This window comes from Stegostoma tigrinum, chromosome 35 (genome assembly GCF_030684315.1).
Source record: "Stegostoma tigrinum isolate sSteTig4 chromosome 35, sSteTig4.hap1, whole genome shotgun sequence".
Lineage (NCBI taxonomy): Eukaryota > Metazoa > Chordata > Chondrichthyes > Orectolobiformes > Stegostomatidae > Stegostoma > Stegostoma tigrinum.
The window spans coordinates 17,424,670-17,445,028 of NC_081388.1; the positions used below are offsets into that span (position 1 = coordinate 17,424,670).

The 20,359-nt window shown below is 41.7% G+C and overlaps 1 protein-coding gene across 2 annotated transcripts in view; it reads right to left on the reverse strand.

Annotated features, from left to right (window-relative positions):
• Nucleotides 1–19,969, reverse strand: part of rtbdn (retbindin) — a 59,253-nt gene extending 39,284 nt beyond the window's left edge. The window contains exons 1-2 of one of the 2 annotated variants that reach the window (XM_059640053.1): nucleotides 19,737–19,969; nucleotides 11,682–11,836 (exon numbers count right to left, since the gene is read on the reverse strand). In XM_059640053.1, coding sequence (XP_059496036.1) covers nucleotides 11,682–11,817 — 136 coding nt within the window. In that variant the 5' untranslated portion in view covers nucleotides 11,818–11,836; nucleotides 19,737–19,969. Of the gene's footprint in view, nucleotides 1–11,681; nucleotides 11,837–18,829; nucleotides 19,058–19,736 lie in introns of those variants that run through there. The other variant, XM_059640054.1, reaches the window with a different exon arrangement.
• Nucleotides 19,970–20,359: the final 390 nt, after the last annotated feature.

Below are 20,359 nucleotides of genomic sequence, written 5' to 3' on the forward strand. Positions count from 1 at the left end.
CTTGAACACTGCAGCCTGGATATCAGTTTCCTCATCAATTTAAGAGGGTGAGTGTACGACTCCAAATTTACTCTATATTAATCTCAACATCTATCTCAATAATGATCTCCATTTTCCCTTTACGCGGCTTTGCAGAAATTACTGTCCATTTTTTATTCTAAATCCTCACTGTCTCCAATACAGATGGTATGTGTAGGATTGGAATTCACTGACAAAGTATGTTCAAGCATAAGAGATAACAAGGTGTACAGCTGGATGAACATAGCAGGTCAAGCAGCATCAGAGGAGCAGGAAAGCTGATGTTTCGGGTCTGGTACTTCTTCAGAATGGGGGAGCGGCAGGGGATTCTGAAATAAATAGAGAGAGAGGGGGAGGCGGATGGAAGATGGATAAAGGAGCAGATAGGTGGAGAGGAGATGGACAGGTCAAGGAGGCACCTCATATTGGAGCCAGTAAAGGTGAGTGTAGGTGGGGAGGTGGGATGGGGGTTGGTCAGTCAAGGGAAGACGGACAGGTCAAGGAGGTGGGGATGAGGCTGGAAGGTAGGAAGTGGGGTGGGAGTTGAGGTGGGTGGAACGGAGAGGTGGGAGAAAAGACAGACAGGTGAGGGAGGCGGAGACAAGCTGGGCTGGTTTTGGGATGCGGTTGGGGGAGGGGAGATTTTGAAGCTGTGAAGTCCACATTGATACCCTTGGGCTGCAGGGTTCCCAAGCAGAATATGAGATACTGTTCCTGCACCTTTCAGGTGGCATTGTTGTGGCACTGGAGGAGGCCCAGGATGGACATGTTATCCAAGGAGAGGGAGGGGGAGTTGAAGGGTTCGCGACTGGGAGGTTGCAGTCATTTGTCGTGAACCGAGTGTAGGTGTTCCACAAAGCAGTCTCCAAGCCTCTGCTTGGATTCCCCAATGTAGAAGAGGCCACAATGGGAACAGCGGATACTGTATACCACATTAGCAGATGTGTAGGTGAACATCTGTTTAATGTGGAAGGTTTTCTTGGGGCCTGGGATGGGGTGAGTGGGGAGGTGTAGGGGCAGGTGTAGCACTTCCTGCGGTTGCAGGGAAAAGTGCCGGGTGTGGTGGTGCTAGTGGGGAGTGTGGAGCGAATGAGGGAGTCATGGAGAGAGCAGTCCCTCCGAAGGCAGATGAGGGCGGAGAGGGAAATATATCCTTGGTAGTGGGGTCCGATTGCAGGTGGTGGAAGTGTCGAGGATGATGCGTTGGATCCGGAGGCTGGTGGGGTGGTATGTGAGGACGAGGGGGATTCTGTTTTTGTTGTTATTGCAGGGACAGGGTGTGAGGGATGAGTTGCAGGAAACATGAGAGACACGGTCGAGGGGATTCTCGACCACTGAGAGGGGGGGATGTTGTGGTCCTTGAAAAATGAGGACATCTGGGATGTGTGGGTGTGGAATCCCTCATCTCGGGAACAGATGCAGCAGAGGTGAAGGAATTGGGAGTATGAGATGGTATCCTTGCAGGAAGGTGGGTGAGAGGAGGTGTATTGTCGGTAGCTGTGTTCAAGCATAACATTTTTCAAGTACATAATCTGTGCTGAGATGGATATTGAAGGCCCACCTTTCAGAAAAGGCCTTAAATTGAGGCCCTCTGTTGTGGGTCTGAAGCATCCTGTGCGACTATTAAGTGAAGAGCAGGAGAATTCTCACCACTCCTCACCACCATCTTAAGAGAAACAGACTATCTAGCCACCAGCCCAGCTCTTCCCCTCCACCCACTGCATCCCAAAACCAGTCCAACCTGTCTCTGCCTCCCTAACCTGTTCTTCCTCTCACCCATCCCTTCCTCCCACCCCAAGCCGCACCTCCATCTACCTACTAACCCCATCCCACCTCCTTGACCTGTCCGTCTTCCCTGGACTGACCTATCCCCTCCCTACCTCCCCACCTATACTCTCTCCACCTATCTTCTTTTCTCTCCATCTTCGGTCTGCCTCCCCCTCTCTCCCTATTTATTCCAGAACCCTCACGCCATCCCCCTCTCTGATGAAGGGTCTAGGCCCGAAACATCAGCTTTTGTGCTCCTGAGATGCTGCTTGGCCTGCTGTGTTCATCCAGCCTCACATTTTATTATCTAGCCATTTATTTATTTGCTGCCTGTGGACTTTGCTGTGTGGAAATTGGCTGCCTCTTTTCCCTTGTTACAGTGATGATAACACTTCTAAAATATTTAACTGTGTATAAGCCACTTTGGCATGACCTGAGATTGTGAAAGATATTATATAAATGCAAATCTTTCTTTAACACATCTTTCTCTTTCTCTCTGTCTCGAGCAGAGAATTATACTTGTGAAAGTTCTGCTGGTGCTGTGTTGGGATTTTGAACTGTAAAATCAGGTGAGGATCCAAAATCAATTCCTTAGCTGTGCACTTATTAGAGCTTAACTTGAGCATGAAAGAAAGAAAATAAAATGAACCAGGCTTTCTGCTCCTGATCATTATCGTATGTGTCTATGCACATGTGACAGGAATGTGGAGAAGTATAGAGTTGGGCTTTAATGTGATTGCAGATCATGAATTTTGAGGTGAGGCACTTGAATTTGCTCAGAGCTGTGGGAAACTCCCTGGCTTGAATGGTGATGGAAATATTTTGGGAAGTGAACATGACTAGAAAACTCTGGTATCCACAAATTAATTATTTGATAGACCACTGAATAAACAAGAATCATGCCTCCCACATTTGGCTTTGCCAATTTGTTCAAATATTAGGTGATGCCAATAAAAAAGCTGTTTCACACATACTACTTGACTGCATCCTGATTATCTATCAACAGATAACAGAATTTGCTTCCAACTAGCAGGAACTTGTCACAAAAGCTATTAAATAGCTGAAGAATAACTCAGCCATCAAATATATTTGTTAATGACAATTTGAAGGATGTCAAATGTATAGGTACAGTTGTTCTGAGATCTGTTCAGACATTGGCATATTCCAAGCAACTTCTGTCACAGAAGACAAAAAGGAAGATCTGCTCCATAATAAAGGAAAAGTGAAGATCCAAGAATTGACCTATTTCAGTGGCTTTGTTGGCTGCAGAGAACAGAAGTGAACTGCCATGTAATCTAGTGAAAATATGTCAACATTGATGCACTCAGCACATTGCTAGGTCAGAAAGGTGCATTTACAGTTTACAGATTTGGCCTAGATGAAAACAGTGAAATGTTGGGCATAGGCAAAGTTTTCCATCACCACCAATGAAAGAACTTGGGGTTGAACTAAGCAGTGATCACGATATAATTGAATTTTACTTCCCACTTGAAAGGAAGAAGAATAGTCTGAGACTAAAATTAATTAAGAACAATGACGTGCACATAGAACTGAGGTAGCTGAATTGAACTGGGGTGGTAAGCTAGTGGATAGATCAATAGAGAAAGTGCAGTGCCATGTCTCAGTGGTTAGCACTGCTGCCTCACAGGGCTAGGGACCCAGCTTTGACTTCACCTTTGGCCAACTGTCTGTGCGGAGTTTGCACATTCTTCCCATGTCTGTGTGGGTTGCCACCAGGTGCTGTGGTTTCCTCCCATAGTCTAAGGATATGCAGGTTAGGTGAAATGACCGTGCTAAATTTTCCACAGTGCCCAGGGATGATTAGGTTAGGTGGATTGGCCATGCGAAGTGCAGGGTTACAGGGATAGGGTACGGACTGGGTCTGGGTGGGATGCTGATCAGAGGATCAGTATGCACTCGATGGACTGAATAGCCTGCTTCCACACTGTAGGGATTCTATGAGAAGCAGTGGAAGACATCTGAAGGGATATTTCAGAATACTCAGAAGGTGTATACATTTCTACTAATGGTGGTTTGGTAGTATAGAACTGTGTCTTGCCTAGAAAAACATGTTACTGAAACTTAACACTTTGCACTCATTAGAACTCGGATTGATAGAGACGTCTACTTGCCAATTAATCAGCATTTTCCTCTCACATACATAAATAGTTTCCATTTTAAATTAGTATTCTTGTGAGTTATCCTGATAAGTGCAAGATCAAGAGCATCAACAAATATATGTCTACATTTGTATTAAAAATAAAAATTCTAAGGGGAGCATCCAAAGTTCATTGTTAACCAAAGAAATTAAAGAAATCATCAAACTCCATAAGATGTGGGAGTGGAAGTAGACCACTCAATGAAATTATAGTTGATCTGATAATCCTCAAATTCACTTCCATATCTTTTCTCCATAACGCTTGATCCTCTTACTGGTTAAAAATCCATATGTCTCAGCATTGAATTTACTGAACAGCACAACCTCTACAGCCCTCTGTGGTAAAAATGTTCCATAGATTCATTTCCCTCAGAGAAGAAATTCTTCTCATTTCTGTATTACATGAGAGACTCCTTACTCTGAGAATATGCTCTGCGATTCTGGGCTACTTCTTTATCTGAGAAATGGAAACAACATTTCTGCATCCACCCTGTCAAGCCCCACTAAGAATCTTATGTTTCAATAAGGTCATCTCTCACTTTTAAACCACAATGTGTACAGACTTTAACCTACTTAACCTCTCCTCATAAGAAAATTCCTCCAAATCCCGAATCAACCTAGTGAACATTCTCTCAACTGCCTCCAAAAACAGTATATCTTTCCTTAGACAAGGGGACAAAGACTGTTCAAAGCAACCTAGGTATGGCCTAATTACTGCTTGTATATTTTTAGCAAGATTTCCCTATTTTTGTACGCCATTCTCTTTGAAATCAAGATCAACATTCCATTCACTTTCTTGTAGAATTTGGATGCTAGTTTTTTGTAATTTATGCACAAGGACACCCAAATCCTCCGTGTTGCAGTTTTTACAATTTAAATAATATTCAGCTCCTTAATAATTCCTGCCAAATGCAAAAGCTTACATTTTCCCACATTATATTCCATTTGCCAACTTTTTGCCTTAACTTGCCTGTATGCTTCTGCAGACATCACGTCGTCCTCATCACTTGACCCCAATCTATTTTTTGTCATCCGCGAATTTGGATATGTTACACTTAATGTCCTCATCCAAGTCATTAATATGCCTCGTACATAATTGTGACCTCAAAACCTGATTACTGTGGTGCTCCACTTGCTTCGGTTGCCATTCTGAAAATGTCCCCCTTATCCCAACTATGTCTTCTATTAGCTCTCAATCCTCCATCCATGATAAATACTACCCCAAACACCATCGACTATAACCTTACTAAGTCATATTATATGCAGTACCTTATCAAATATCTTTTGTAAATCCTATGTTCTCAAAAGAATAATGTTAAATTTGTCAGGTACGAATTCCTCCTTTTGACTACCTCTGCCTGTCTGATGTTTTTCAGTATACATGAAAATGAATGTCACCTATGATTAATTTACCATTTTCTTCACATGCCTTCATTATCTCACAGTTTATTATCTGCCCTGCAGTGTAACTACTGTTAGTGGGCCTATAGACGATTCCTGTCAGTGCCTTCCCATACCTTACCTCCATGTATATGCATTTTCCGATTCAAGATTATTTCTTGCTATTGTACTTATTCCACTTAATACAAAGATATCCCATTATCCTTTTGTTCCTGCCTGTCCTTTCATAAAGTCACATGTCCCTGAATATTCAGGTCCCAGGTCTGATCCTCTTGTAACCATGTCTCCACAATGGCTATACAATCATGCCATTAACCTCTGTTTTTGCAGTTAATTCATTCATTTTGTTCGGGACTTCACGTTGAGGCTGCACATGACATTGGTGAGATCTCTTTTGGAGTGTTGTGTGCTGTTCTGGTTGCCCTGTTATAGAGAAGATATCATTAAACTGGAGAGGGTTCAGAAAAGATTTTCCAGGATGTTGCCGGGAATGGAGGGTTTGAGTTACAAAAGTAGGCTGGATAGGCTAGGACTTAGTTCACTAGAATGTAGGGGATTGAGGGGTAACCTTATAGAGGTTTAAAAAATCATGAAGAGCATAGTTAAGAACAGAAAAAGTATTTTCCCTAAGGTGGGAAAGTTCAAAACTAGGGCCCATATATTTTTAAGGTGAGAGGGGAAAGATTTAAAAAGGACAAGAGAAGCAACTTTTTTTACACAGAGAGTGGTTAGTGTGTGGAATGAGCTGCCAGAGGAAGTGGTGAATACAGTTACAGTTACAACATTTGAAAGACATTTGGATAAATACACAAATAGGAAAGAATTGGAGGGGTTTCAGCTGAAAGCAGGTAGGTGGGATGAGTTTAGTTTGGGAACATGCTTGGCATGGACCAGTTGAACTGAAGGGCCTGTTTCCAGATTCTGTGACTCTACCTGGTGCATTTACATACAAAGCCATTAATTTTGGATTTTTACGATTTTCTCCCTTTGATTCTATTACTACATGTTTTTGTTTGTGTGCACTGCCCCTTCCTACCCACTTTATTACTAAAATAGCTACCTGCAATGCTGCCTTATCCTTTTTACTTTGAAAGCTATATCCCCTGAAGAACCATCGAAGTTCTCAAGGAGCCCTCACAGAACTCAAGGAAAAAGCATATATTTGAGCAAAGATGAAAGTGAGTTCAGAGGCAGGGCAGTTTGTAAAGAATGGCAACGATGGCAAAACATACATCAGAAGGAAGAAATTAGTGTATGAGAGGAAGCAGGCAAAAATTGTAAAAAGAGTTCGTAGGTATTTGTATAGTTATTCAAACAATAACTGAGTAAAGTGAGGATGTGGAGTTAATAGTAATAAAAAGGAAATGGCAGAAAAATAAACAAATATTTTGCTTGCGTTTACTATATAAAAAACATTCCAGTAATAGCGGTAACTCAGGAGTTGGAAAGGAGAGATAAACTTAGTGAAATTATAATCATTAAGGAAGTGATACGAGGAAACAATTGGAGTCACAGGCTCATAGTTCTATGGGCCCTGAAGGGCATCATCCTAGGGTCTTAAAAGAGGAGGCAGTAGGTGTGTTTTAGGTAGTGGATGCGTTGACTTTAATTTTCCCAAATTTTCTAGATTCTGAAACACTTCCACTATACTAGAAAGTAAGAAATGGAAGTCAATTCAAAAAGGAAGGAGGCAGAAAACAAGATACTACAGGCACAATAGTGTGATGTCTGTCATGAGGAAGGTGTTAGAATAGATTATTAATCCTAGAATCCTAGAACCCCTATAGTGTGAAATCAGGCCATTTGACTCATTGAATCCATACTGAGCGTCCAAAGAGCTTCCCACCCAGACCTACCCCCTACCGTATCCCTGTAACCCTGCATTCCCTGTGGCTAATCAACCTAACCTCATCCCATGACACTTTGGGCAAGTTAACGTGGCCAATCCACCCCAGCCTGCGCATCTTTGGACTGTGGGAGGAAACTATAGCTGGGCACTTTGAGTCAGTCTGATTTTGTGAAACATTAGTCATGTTTAACCAATTTATTGGAGTTTTTTGAAGGCATAATGTGCTGTGGATCAAAGGGAGCCTCTAGATATACTTGGATTTCCATAAGTAATTTAATAAGGTGCCACATCAAAGATTATTATGTAAAGTAGGAGCTCATGTAGATGATAATATAACAAAAAGCAAAGTCAGCACAAATGGGCCTTTCTCTAATTAGCAGGAAGCAATAGTGGACTCAGCTTTTCATATTTTATTTTAATGACATAGGTGAAGTGAATCAAGGGTATAACAGCTAAATTTGTAGTTGACATAAAGATGGTTTGAAAATATGTTGTGAAGAAAGTTCAGATGGATTCAGATCGGTTGAGTGGGCAAAATGAAGACTGGCAAATGGAGTATAATATGTGAAAATGCCAAGTTCTTCACTTTGGCAGGAAGAATTTAAAAAGCAGCGTATTATTAAAAGGTGAAAAACTGCAGAATTCTGAGGTGCAAGGGTTCCAGGTGCACAAGTCACAAAATATTGGTGTGCACCTACAACAAGAAACTAAGAAGATTAATGGAATGCTATCCTATTTTGTGAAGAGAAGTGAACATACAAACAAGGATATTATGCTACAGTTATAAAGGCCACATCTCAAACACCACATGCAATTTTGGTCTCTTCAGTTTAAGGTAAATGCTTTGAGGTGATACAGAGGAGATTTCCTAGATTGATACCTAGAATGAATGGGCTGTCTTATGAGAACAGGTTGGACAGATTGGGCTTTTTTACCACCGGAATTCAAGAGAGTCAGTGGTGATTGATTGAAGTAGACAAGATTCTGAATGATCTTGACAAAGTGAACATAGAAAGGGTAAGTCCAGAACTAGGGTGCACGCACTATTTAAAAATTAGGGTCACTATTTTAGGACAGAGATGAGGAAATGTTACTTCTGCAGGGTTGTGTGAATTTGGAACTCTATGCCTCAGAAAGCAGGGCAGCTGGGATTACTGAATTTTTTAAGGTGGAAGCGGGTGGACTCTTGTTAGACAAGGGAGTCAAAGATTATCAAGGTTAGATAGAAATTTTTAATTCAATAGACAAATAGATTGGCCATCATCTTACTAAATGACCAAGCAAGCTTGAGGAGCTGAATGGCTTACTTTTGCTCCTCATTTGTGGGTTGTATATTAGAAAACTCTGCTTGCACCTCTTGGAGAAACTGAAGTACAAATTAAACCTGGAACATGAAATTAAGTGTCAGTTCTGCAATACCAAGACCGAAACTTTATTAACCTTGGACACTTCCCAGTGGATGGAAATCAATGGCAAAAAGAGTGCACATTAACTGTATTATCTTCAGTTAGGCTGAAGGATAAAGCTGAACCTCATTTCCTTCCAGATAGCCGTCATCCATCAGAAAGAAGCAGCATTTGGCTGAAGATAATTTTATTCACATTGTGCTATGTGGCACATTCTACTGGTCGGCGAGTTCTTTTCAAACATAGTCAATTCTGCTACATCTACTTAAAAGCTTTAAGAGATCAAATGACAATGTTGGGAGCAGTCTGTCATGAACATCAGGTGCTCAAAAACTGAAGCAATTTAGGAACTTTGGGACTTTATCCAATGTGTGAGCACCAATGAGGGATTGGAAATTTAATGTGGAAAAATTGTGACTTGGGAATTTTCATATCCATCCAGGACTGCAGATGAAGTATTTGTTTCATGTCTCATCCAAATAGTCCTCACCACTTTGATTCACTGACTAGATTTTGGTGACAAGAGTCGTTTCAATCAAAAAAAACATATGTAGGAGTAGATATTATTTGAAGGAAATAATCCAATTGTTGCTCAATCCTTGGACATAAAGTCAGTTCCGGGCAGAAGGGTTTAATTCTCCATGTCCTCATTGCTCTAAGTATTAAGATTAATGTCTTAGGAGAAGTAATCAGTGAGGATAATACTTCAGCCAGACAATGGAAGCAGATGGCTACCTGATGTTAAAGACAAGCACTTCCTGCTCCTGTACTATTTGAGAAGGCACCACAAGGGTGACTGTTTTCAAGACTGCTTCTCATGCACAACTATTGCTCATCACTGGCTTTGTCCTTCAAAGTTGGTCAAACATGACTCCATTCAGTAGCTGAGATAACAAGGTGTAGAGCTGGATGAACACAGCAGGCCAAGCAGCATCTCAGGAGCAGGAAAGCTGACGTTTCGGGTCTGGACCCTTCTTCAGAAAACTTCCTCTGAAGCTGTTTGGCCTGCAGTGTTCATCCAGCTCTACACCTTGTTATCTCAGATTCTCCAGCATCTGCAGATCCTACTATCTCTCCATGTAGTAGCTTCCCACTGCTGACAGATAGGCACCAATCTGCAGAAAAATCAGAGTTTCTGGTGATTGGGGTGGGGGTAGAAAAAACTGCACCAAAGGAAAACCTTAGAACTGCTAAGAATGTCTTTGAAGGGATTTAAAATCCTGAAAATCAACCTGTATGTGAGCTATTATAATCTATGATCTTCTTCAAATTGCTTCAGTTCAATTCTTCCAGAAGTAGAATACTCCAAAAGAAATACTCCTGTAGTACTTTTGAAATACACTTTGATCTTCACATCCTTATTTAAGAAGATCATTAAGTATATCTTACAGGAGGCATAAAACTCCTTTCTCCAGCCATGGCTTGTTAAAGAGGCTTCTCAGCATAATGCAAATCTGTTATCTATGCATTGAATCAAGGTAAAATGAGGAAATAGGAAAGCAGTCTTCTCCAGCTAAACAGATACTTGAAGCATTTGTCAGGAGCAGATTTACACATCATTAAGGAGAAAGGTGCATTTATATTACTCCTTTCACATCCTCATGATGGACCAAAGAGGTTCACAACAAATGAAGACACTTTTAAAGTATTGTTCTTATATAATGGAAACTAATTTGCTTTTAGTAGATTTTCAGCAAGATCCCACACAGCAAAAACAAAATCAGTATTCTACTTTTGATTGAGCATATTACTTATGGGCATTTCCTTGTGCATTAAGTCACGCAACAGCTCCTGAATTCAGTCGTTTGCATGGGAAACCGCCAGCAATTGGCTGGAGCTTTCATTCTGAGTTTGTGTGACTGGAGAGTGCTCAGTACCGACATTGGTTACCAGGAATAGAAAAGTGCCACACTGTTTTACGTTACCCTCCTATATATGCAATTAGCATTAATTGGTCTGTGATTATGACTCTCAGCTCCAGTTAATCACACGAAAGAGATGATTTAAACATTCCATTGTCGATTCTGCTGAAAAATGCACAAACATCCTGAGATCTCAGATACTTAAATAAACAAAATATTAATCCGAGAGTGTGATGTTGCTCATTCAAATCGTATTTAATCCCAAAAGCCATAGAATGATACTTATAATGAATATAAAAGGTTGGGGGTGCATTATTTCAGTATTCAATAGTAGTAGTGGTGGATATATTACATTTTAACCTCACTCCATGTGGCCTCATTGGTCTTATGAAAGATTTTAATAGGCTGGGTTTAGAGAAGAAGATCTGGTAGCACAGTGGGTAACATCCCTTCCTATGAGACAGAAGCTCTGAGTTCACGTCCCACCCCAGGACTTGATGGTCAAGGAAAATTTGTTGATAACACAGCTAAACAGGTGTACCACTAATGTGCAAATCGTACCAACATATGCCAGGATGGTAAGAGGTCCTGGCCAGCCAATGATAATAATGAAATCAGAGCCTCTACCATCAACATCTGCAGATACAGATGACAATATGCATGTAAAAGTGCATTTTGCTGCAACAGTTCGGACTCCTTGATGCAGGTCATTAAGGCGGTTTGTATAGTCAGTCCAGTCAGCTGACAGCCAGTAGCTCCAGATTGGTGTCAACAAAAAAACGTGGGATTTGATTCCCACTCCTTGAGATTTCAAGACTTTGCAACCAGCCTGCTTACCATACCTGAAGTGGAGGTTGTGGTGCTTGAGTCAGACCTAGCTTCAGAATAGAACTGAAGAAAGAGGTATTTCTATCTGTGGGGAAGACCAAAACTAGGGACTGTAAGTATAAGATAGTCACAGATAAATACAAGACCGAACTAGGGCAAATGCCCTGACCCAGAGAATGATGAGAATGTGGCACTTCCTAACAGATAATGGTTAAGGAAAATGGTATGGGTGCATTTGAGTAGATGCTAAATGCTGCAAAGAGAAATAGAACATTTAGCTGTTGAACTTGGATCATCAGTGATAGAAGGTGCATGTGGAACATAAAATCTGATACAAGCTACTTTGGCAAAATAGTCTGCTTCTATATTGTACGTAGCATGCAAACACTTACTCTTTGAATATAATGGACAGTCATGGAGATCTGGCTCAGGGCTTGGGGCAGCTTTGTGGCTTCCAGTTGCTGGGCAGGTTGCTTCCAGGTGTCTAACAGTCCCACACAACAAAATAACAGCAACCAATGACAGCATTTTGGCACTTGTGTTGAACCTGGAAACAAAACCCAGAAGGATGGAAAGTTAAGAATTTAAAAAATATATACATAAAACTGCACACCAACTCCCTTGATATCACTCTGATAGAGAAAACCAGTGGATGGGAAGGTAAATTGGAGAGTCTGGGATGGAAGGTGTAAAGTTACTCATCAAAAATTGAAGCTGCAGTCTTTCCTGTTGTGCTGTTTGGTATTCTCCACTAGACCAGCAGTTATCAAGTGTTCCCAATCCAACAGTTTATAGAACTGAAGAAAGTTTGTTCCTCACAGGTAATGACACATCACCTTGTGATTGATCCATTGTGTGCCTAATTAATTACAAATTGGCAGTAAAGAACTGCAAGGAACTGCAGCACATTTCTTCAACTACAAAACTTTAAGATCCAGGAATAAGGCCAATTGGAATTAAAAAAGATTTGTATACAGCACTTTTCACCACCTCAGGATGCCCAAATGATTAATGGCCAATGCAGCAATTTTAAAACATATACCATCTTGTATTGTAAAAACTAATACAGCTGATTTGTGCATAAACAAACAGCAATGTGATAATGAGTATCAGAAATAATGGGAACTGCAGATGCTGGAGAATTCCAAGATAATAAAATGTGAGGCTGGATGAACACAGCAGGCCAAGCAGCATCTCAGGAGCTCCTGAGATGCTGCTTGGCCTGCTGTGTTCATCCAGCCTCACATTTTATTATCTAGCAATGTGATAATAGCCAGATTATCAGGTTTTAAATGATGTTGATGGAGGGATAGCCAACTTGCTCTTCTTTGGAAAAGAACTAAGGAGATTCTTTTTTCACATATACCCAATATGGAATTTGGAACTTCAATATCGCACCTAAAAGATTGCACCTGCAACTGTGCAACATTCTCTCATTAGTGTATCAGCCTAGATTTTGTGTTGTAGTCTCTGGAGTGAGATATACGAACATAATGTTTTGACTCAGACTAAAGGGTCGAGACTCAATTTAACAAGTTTTTTTTTACCTAACCAAGAGCTTCTATGTATTCTCCCTGCCACTGAACACCTGCCTTATTAGGAACAAAGAACAAAGAAAATTACAACACAGGAACAGGCCCTTTGGCCCTCAAAGCCTGCACCGATTTTTTGTCTGCGTCAACAAAAACAAAGTCACTGGAAAAGCTCAGCAGCATCTGTGAAGCTAAAAACAGAGTTAATGTTTTGGATCTGGTGACCTGCCTTATTAGCATAGTTCTACGACAAAACTGAAGTTTTCTAAGCAGCAATAAATAAATATATATTCAATGAATTGATTCTGTGAAACTGTAGACGCTTAACTTGTGACATCGTTAGCTAACTTGACACCAGTACCTTGGTAAGGAGCCTTTATTGAACGAAATAAAACATCTGTACCGTGAAATATTCACTGGATAAAGAGTATGTGGTGCTTATGGCATATAAGTCATTCACAATTTTTCTTTGCAATACCATTCATCATCAAACTCTCTTGCAGGACTGAACCTTCATAGCTGTCAAGAGTGTTGTTTTCAGTACAAATAATAAACAAGTTAAGGGTTAGTCACTGGCTTTTCAATTTTCAGAACTTGGGTTGGAACCTATCAGAGACTCGACAGTACAAAGATCCAATCTGATATACAAGTCTCTTATGGATTGGGGTTAGGCTGTCTCAGTCTATATTGAAGACCAAAGCACAATGAACATCCACTAATTCCCTAAAGCTTTGTGGCAAATGTCTAAATTATTAGGCTTTTAACATATCCAGTTCACTAAAATAATCAAAGTCCCATTTTTCCAAAGTTGTTTCAACCTCCTAAAAATACAGTATAAGTCTTAGAAAGTAAATATGAAACCGAGGGAGAAAATGTTTGGCAATATGAAATATTAAAAAGGAACAATAAAATTCATACAAATATTTGAACAAGGAACACGATTAGGCCTTTGTGCCTGCTTTGCAATTCAGTCAGATCATGGCTGATCTAATTTCAACCTCAACTGTTCAGTCCTGCATGTCCCTGATAATCTTTCAGTTCCTTTGAAGGCAAGAATCTATCTACTTCTGCCTTCAAAATATTTAAAGATTCTGTATTCACTGCGTTTGAAGAAGGGAATTCTAAAGACTCACAACATTCAGAGAAAAATAAGTTTCCTCAGCTCAGTCTTAAGTGGATGGGTGCTTATTTTTAAACTATGACCCCGAGTATTAGATTCTCTCACAAGAGGTCATTCAGCCCTTGAAGCCTTCTGCTGTTCATTTGGCTGATAACTGATCTGTAGGTTGTCTCTGTCTGCCTGCCTTAGTTTCATTACACTTGCCTGGAAAAAAAAATCGATCAATTACAGTGTGTGGACCTTCAATTGGTGTTCAGTCTCAACAGGATTTTGTGGGAGAGAGTTTCATATTTCAACCATCCATCTTGACATCATCCCTTGAATATGAACTAAAATTAAATTAAAATGATGGAATTTTAATTTGCTGGTTGTAATATTTTCTTTACTGCAGTGTTTACATCACAGAGATGGGCCTCGCAAGCCTATGTTTCACATGCACCTCTCCCAGTCTTCTTCATCTTATTCCTTCATTCCTACATATACTTAGCTAACTTTTCCTTAGTGTAGTGTTACTATTCCTTTCAAACATTCCCTGCAGTGGCAGGCTTCATATTCCTAATCCACTCTCTGCTTCTCCTGAATACCCTACTGTATTTATTACTGATATTTCTTTCTTTAATAAATTTAACACCTGGTTTAGGACTCACCAAGCAGAGCCATCTTCCAGTAGAAGGTTGTGGCTTGAGGCATATTACAGGATGGGAGCAAAATTTTGCCTCTGACAGATGAGACATTATAGTGAAATGCCATCTCCATATCTAGACAGCTCAGGCACTTGCCATTATTTCAGGAATTGCAGGAACGTCACATATTCCCCATCAATGTTTCCTGCTTGCTGCAATATCACAGGCAAAGCAAATTAATTGTTTATAATATGATAACACTGACTAAGGAATACCACTGCGTCTGCTTATAGAACAATGACTGCCAGTCTTTGAAGCTAATTGAGAGAGGTACTACTTTAGCATTTAATTTAATACTTCTGGATTGGTATGGTGTAAGATTGGTGCTTGAATCTTGCCACAAGATGACTTTATTTCTACATTGCCATGAGAAAGTTGAAGCTAATCAAACTTCAGCCTCTTGTGAGGACTCAGGTTTAACTTAACATGTGACTCAGAAGTAATTTATTAGCTATTAAGTATTATGTAATAAACCTATTATATTCACAAGACCAAGGATATCTCTGTAAAGGTCTTCATGTGGGCATCCTTCCCCATTTGGTATCAATAATTCAGACTAATGCCAGTAAGAAGGATTTGAGGCAGTGAACCCATCAAGGCAACTGAAATGGTCTTGCAAACATGTCCACAACATGTACCATGTATATTCTATGGAAGTCTATGCAATGAGCAGATGATGTGTTGGTGATATTCTTTTAGGGATAAATAATGACCAGTACACCAGAGAGACCCTTCCTTCGACTGTGCCATTGGGTCTTTTATCTGAAAGGGCAGACAGGTTTGATTGAACATTTCAACCAAAATGGTAACAGTGATCACGCCGAATTCTGTCACTGCCTGGGAAAATGAGGAAGGCCATGGAGAAAGAGCAGGGGACAGGAGCAGGGATCAACTAACTGAATAGAGATATAACGCAGTGGCTTTTTTGATGTACAAATTGCTCACTTTATCACATGCAAAGACAAAGTGAGCCTGGGAGTTCGATTTCGGATGAAGGGTTTGGGTCCGAAACGTCAGTCTTCCTGGTCCTATGATGCTGCTTGGCCTGCTGTGTTCATCCAGCTCTACAGCTTGTTATCTGGGAGTTCAATGCCCTTGAACAGATTGGGGCACCTTTAAAGCTGTTGAATATGATTAATAGCACATTTGGAAATTTATGACAATAACAAGTTACAAAAATGTGTACTGTTTTGGTGACAGATGAATAGGGTCAATGCGCTAATAGTAAGAAGGTGAAATTGAGACTGAGACAAGAGCAGCCAGGATGTTACTGACCGGAGTAAGTTTGATGGGATGAATGTGTCACTCCTGCTCCAACTTCTTATGACTTTTCTCCATCAGACAACAGCCTGCGGGGAATATTTTGTAGCATGCTTGTTTTATTTATTGTTTTGTATTTTTGTTCTTTCACGGAGATGTTATTTTTATTAAGTGCTAAGGTTTTGAGGGATGATCTTGGTAGGGTTGTGGGATGGTGTACATCTGTTGTACCATGACACAACCTGTTCCACAGGGCAGAGTGCTCCCCTTTCACCCTGGCTGCTTTTCATCTGGTTGTAGGACTGAAAATTCAGGCAGGCTGCATATTGAACTGCTATCCCTTGATGCCCAACACTCTGAAAAGGCTATCTGGCTCCTGATGTTTTGCATCTGGAACGCAAAAGTGACCTTTCAGTAATTCAGAGTTGTGATATCATTCAGAAATTCAAATACTTTCATGAATTCCATCTTTCTCTACTGTGACAATGGATTCTCCTGCTGTTCCCATTCCCCCTCCCATTCTTTAGATGACATGTCCATCATGGGCCTCCTGCAGTGCCACAATGATGCCACCCGAAGGTTGCAGGAACAGCAACTCATATTCCGCCTGGGAACCCTGCAGCCTAATGGTATCAATGTGGACTTCACCAGTTTCAAAATCTTTCCTTCCCCCACCACATCCCTAAACCAGCCCAGCTCGTGCCCTCCCACCACTGCACCACACAACCAGCCCAGCTCTTTCCCTCCACCCACTGCATCCCAAAACCAGTCCAACCTGTCTCTGCCTCCCTAACCTGTTCTTCCTCTCACCCATCCCTTCCTCCCACCCCAAGCCGCACCCCCATCTACCTACTAACCTCATCCCACCTCCTTGACCTGTCCGTCTTCCCTGGACTGAGCTATCCCCTCCCTACCTCCCCACCTATACTCTCTCCACCTATCTTCTTTTCTCTCCATCTTCGGTCCGCCTCCCCCTCTCTCCCTATTTATTCCAGAACCCTCACCCCATCCCCCTCTCTGATGAAGGGTCTAGGCCCGAAACGTCAGCTTTTGTGCTCCTGAGATGCTGCTTGGCCTGCTGTGTTCATCCAGCCTCACATTTTGTTGTCTCCTGCTGTTATGACAGGTTTGCAGTCCAAAGTTAAAAAGACTCCTTCACAGACCATATTAAAGTTGTCTCATGTCGTAATATTAGACAAAGTATTAATTTATAGAATCATAGAATCCCTACAGAGCAGATGGAGGCCATTTGGCCAATTGAGTCTGCACTGACTCTTCGAAAAGCATCTCACCCAGAATCACTCCCTCACCCTATCCCCATAACTCTGTTTTTATCATGGCTAATCCACCTGGCCTGTACATCCCTGGACAATATGGAACAACTTAGCGTGGCTAATCCACCTAACCTACACACCCTTGCACATTCCCTTAACTGTTTGCAAATGTTGTATGTGTAGTTAGTACTACAGAGATGGATGGGGACAATGGCTTAGCACCTGTGCTCACTTGTCCTGAAGATACTTTTCTGCACTGTCAAATAGTGAAATCACTGGATCACGGGGACTTCTCTATTTGGGTCTATCCAAGACTGTTTCTATAAGTCTGAGGGGACGTGACTACAGTTACATAATAAGACATTTAGGTAAATACATGAATAAGAAATGTTCGGCGGGAAATGGCCCAAGCACTAGTAAACAGGACTTGTTCAGTTTGGGATTCCGGTTGGCATGGACTGGTTTGATCGAAGGGCCTGTTTTGGTGCTGTATGACTCTATGAGGTGAGCTTTCCGATGGCCATGTTAGTGGGCTCATTAATGTTTGTCATAACTTGACCCAAATTCATTTTACACCAGTATAAGACCATAAGGCATGGGAGTGGAAGTAAGGCCATTCGGCCCATCGAGTCCACTTTATATATATATTATTTCCCACAAGTAATTTCACAGTTTATGAAAGGAGGTAAAACATTGTCTCCAGACAGAAGGGGGATGAAAGTCTTCCAAGACCGAAAGTCTCAGCAAATAAAAAAGTCTGCCGGCCAAGAACAAGCGTTAAACAGCATCTGCGAAGGGCAAAGGGGGTTAAAGGTTTCATGTTGAGCCCTCCCCAACGAGGAATAAAACCTTTAAAAAACACCTTGGAATTGAACGGTTGCGACTTTTTTGTTTTGACTAGCTGGACAGAAGATCAGTGATAATCAGAGGGACACAACCTGCAGCCGTCACTCACAGCTAAGCTGGAGGCTGGAGGCGAGACTTCAAGTGTGCTTCAGTACCCCGCAGGAACGGAGTTACCATACGTTGGGAAAGAATCCATATGCTGTGGAACCAGGCCATTCGGCTCATCGAGTCCACACCGACCCTCCGCAGAGCGCCCCACCCAAACCCACCCCCTCTACCATATTCCTGTATCCCTGCATTTCCCATGGCTATCCTGCCTAGCCCGCGCATTCCTGGACTCTTTGGAGATTTGAAAAGATTTAACAAAAATAAAGGAATAGCTCAGAAGCCCAAAGTCATTCGATTAAACCACTAGAGATGACAGAGGAGCAGGAAGGCTGATGTTTCGGGTCTAGACTCTTCCTCAGAAAGTGTCTAGCCCCCGAAACGTCAGCTTTCCTGCTCCTCTGATGCTGCTTGGCCTGCTGTGTTCATCCAGCTCCACACCTTGTTATCTCAGATTCTCCAGCATCTGCAGTTCCTGCTGTCTCTTATCGATAATACCAGTAGTTTGTTCCATCTTTCCCCTGGCTTTTTAATAACAAAACTTTAGGTGGCTCCGTCATTAGCCCCTGCCTGAAACATACCACTGTCTTGCCGTTTCCACTTTAACTTCACCGAGTGTGTGTTCCGCTTAAATCTCCCGTGGACAATTTCGCCCCCCGCCCAGCGCTAGCCCTTCCATCCCGATCTCACACTCCATACAACTCCAGATGGTTTACTTACTTCTGAAATTGTTTCTCCTGTTTGATGAAAGAAGATATTTCTCAGAGAGTTCATGAGTAGAAAACAAAACATTTTTGAAAGGTAAACGCCAAACTGTATTTCATTTGAGAACATTGTTGAATTTCGCAGGTCAGAATTCTGATCTGGTTGTTCAACATCAAAATTCGTCGCTCTGCCTCGCCTTTTTTTTGTTTTAAATGGATTTTTGTTTTCGCTTGCCCTCCTTAGACTGGTATTCAGCCCTGTCTCCCAGTGATTAGTAATCGCAATCACGTCACCCTAAATCCTCTGTTTTAATCCTCGCTCCTATTAAACCAAATTAATTGCAGTTCTGTCGCCTCCCGCCCCGAACATTTCAATTACAGGAAATTAACTCCGTGTAAATTTCATGTCATTCAGTTGACACCAAACCCTCAAAAACAAAACCCGCATATCCACTGCCTCCATTCCTCCTTGCTTGGGTCGGAGATTAACCATGCTTTCATCGTTCACTGTTTGCAATGTTAGCTATAGGTTAAAATATATATAGATTCTGTTTCATTGCCTCACCTCTCCCTAAAAAAACAGTCCGGATAGTGACACTGAAAAAAAACTTCCCTAATTTTTGACAATTTAAACGACAGTTTCTATTAAATATTCCATTTTTTGGAGGGGGTGAGAGAAGACGGTCCCAAAATTAAAACGTCGAGAGAGAGAGTGTCGACCCGTTCACCATTAAAACGTTACCAACATTACAGGCGCAGTTTTCACTCGGGCGCCGAGACAAGGGATCGAACCCTGCAAAGTGGTCGGGCATAACCCGCGTCGGAATTATTGCGGACAAAAAAAGATTTTAAAACGTGACCATTGTAACCCATCGGTTAAATATCGCCCGTTCAAACGTTGCCCTGTTGTGAAAACGCGGTACCTGTGAATCACCGCCGCTTTGCCAGGTGCTGGGACTCTGTCCGACTTCGGATACAGAGGACACTGGAGATTACCACTGCCTCTCGCTCAGGCTCTGACCACTTGTACGCGTTGTCAGTTCACAGCGAGCACCCTATCTAGTCTTAACGTCTCCAGCCAGCATCTCTCGCTGCCTGCTCTCAGTACCACAATGATGCATCAGGGCCTGAGGGAGGAGCTGAGAGGCATCTGCTAAATCCAACCTCCCCACCCCGATCGAAGAGAGAAAAAAAATACACATATTATAATAACGCGATGAGCGGTGGGAAATCAAGTGGGCTTTCAAAAAATATTGTTTATATCGGCCACGAAGTGAGATTATCTCACCAGTCAGCTAAAGAATGTGGGCAGTTTTGAGATTGCGAGTCAGTTTGTAGCTATTTCCTCAAAGCACCTTCGAGTGTGTGGCACCCCCTCAGACAAGCACCGGGGTGTGAGCTCAGACTTCGGTCTTCTCGAACCCCGAACCCTGGGATTGGGAGGTAAGAGTGAATAAGCCACACCTGATGTGGGCAAGATTCTCACACAAGTCAAACACTAACAGCAGGCTGTAATTTACAACTATTGCAACCTGTATTGACATGA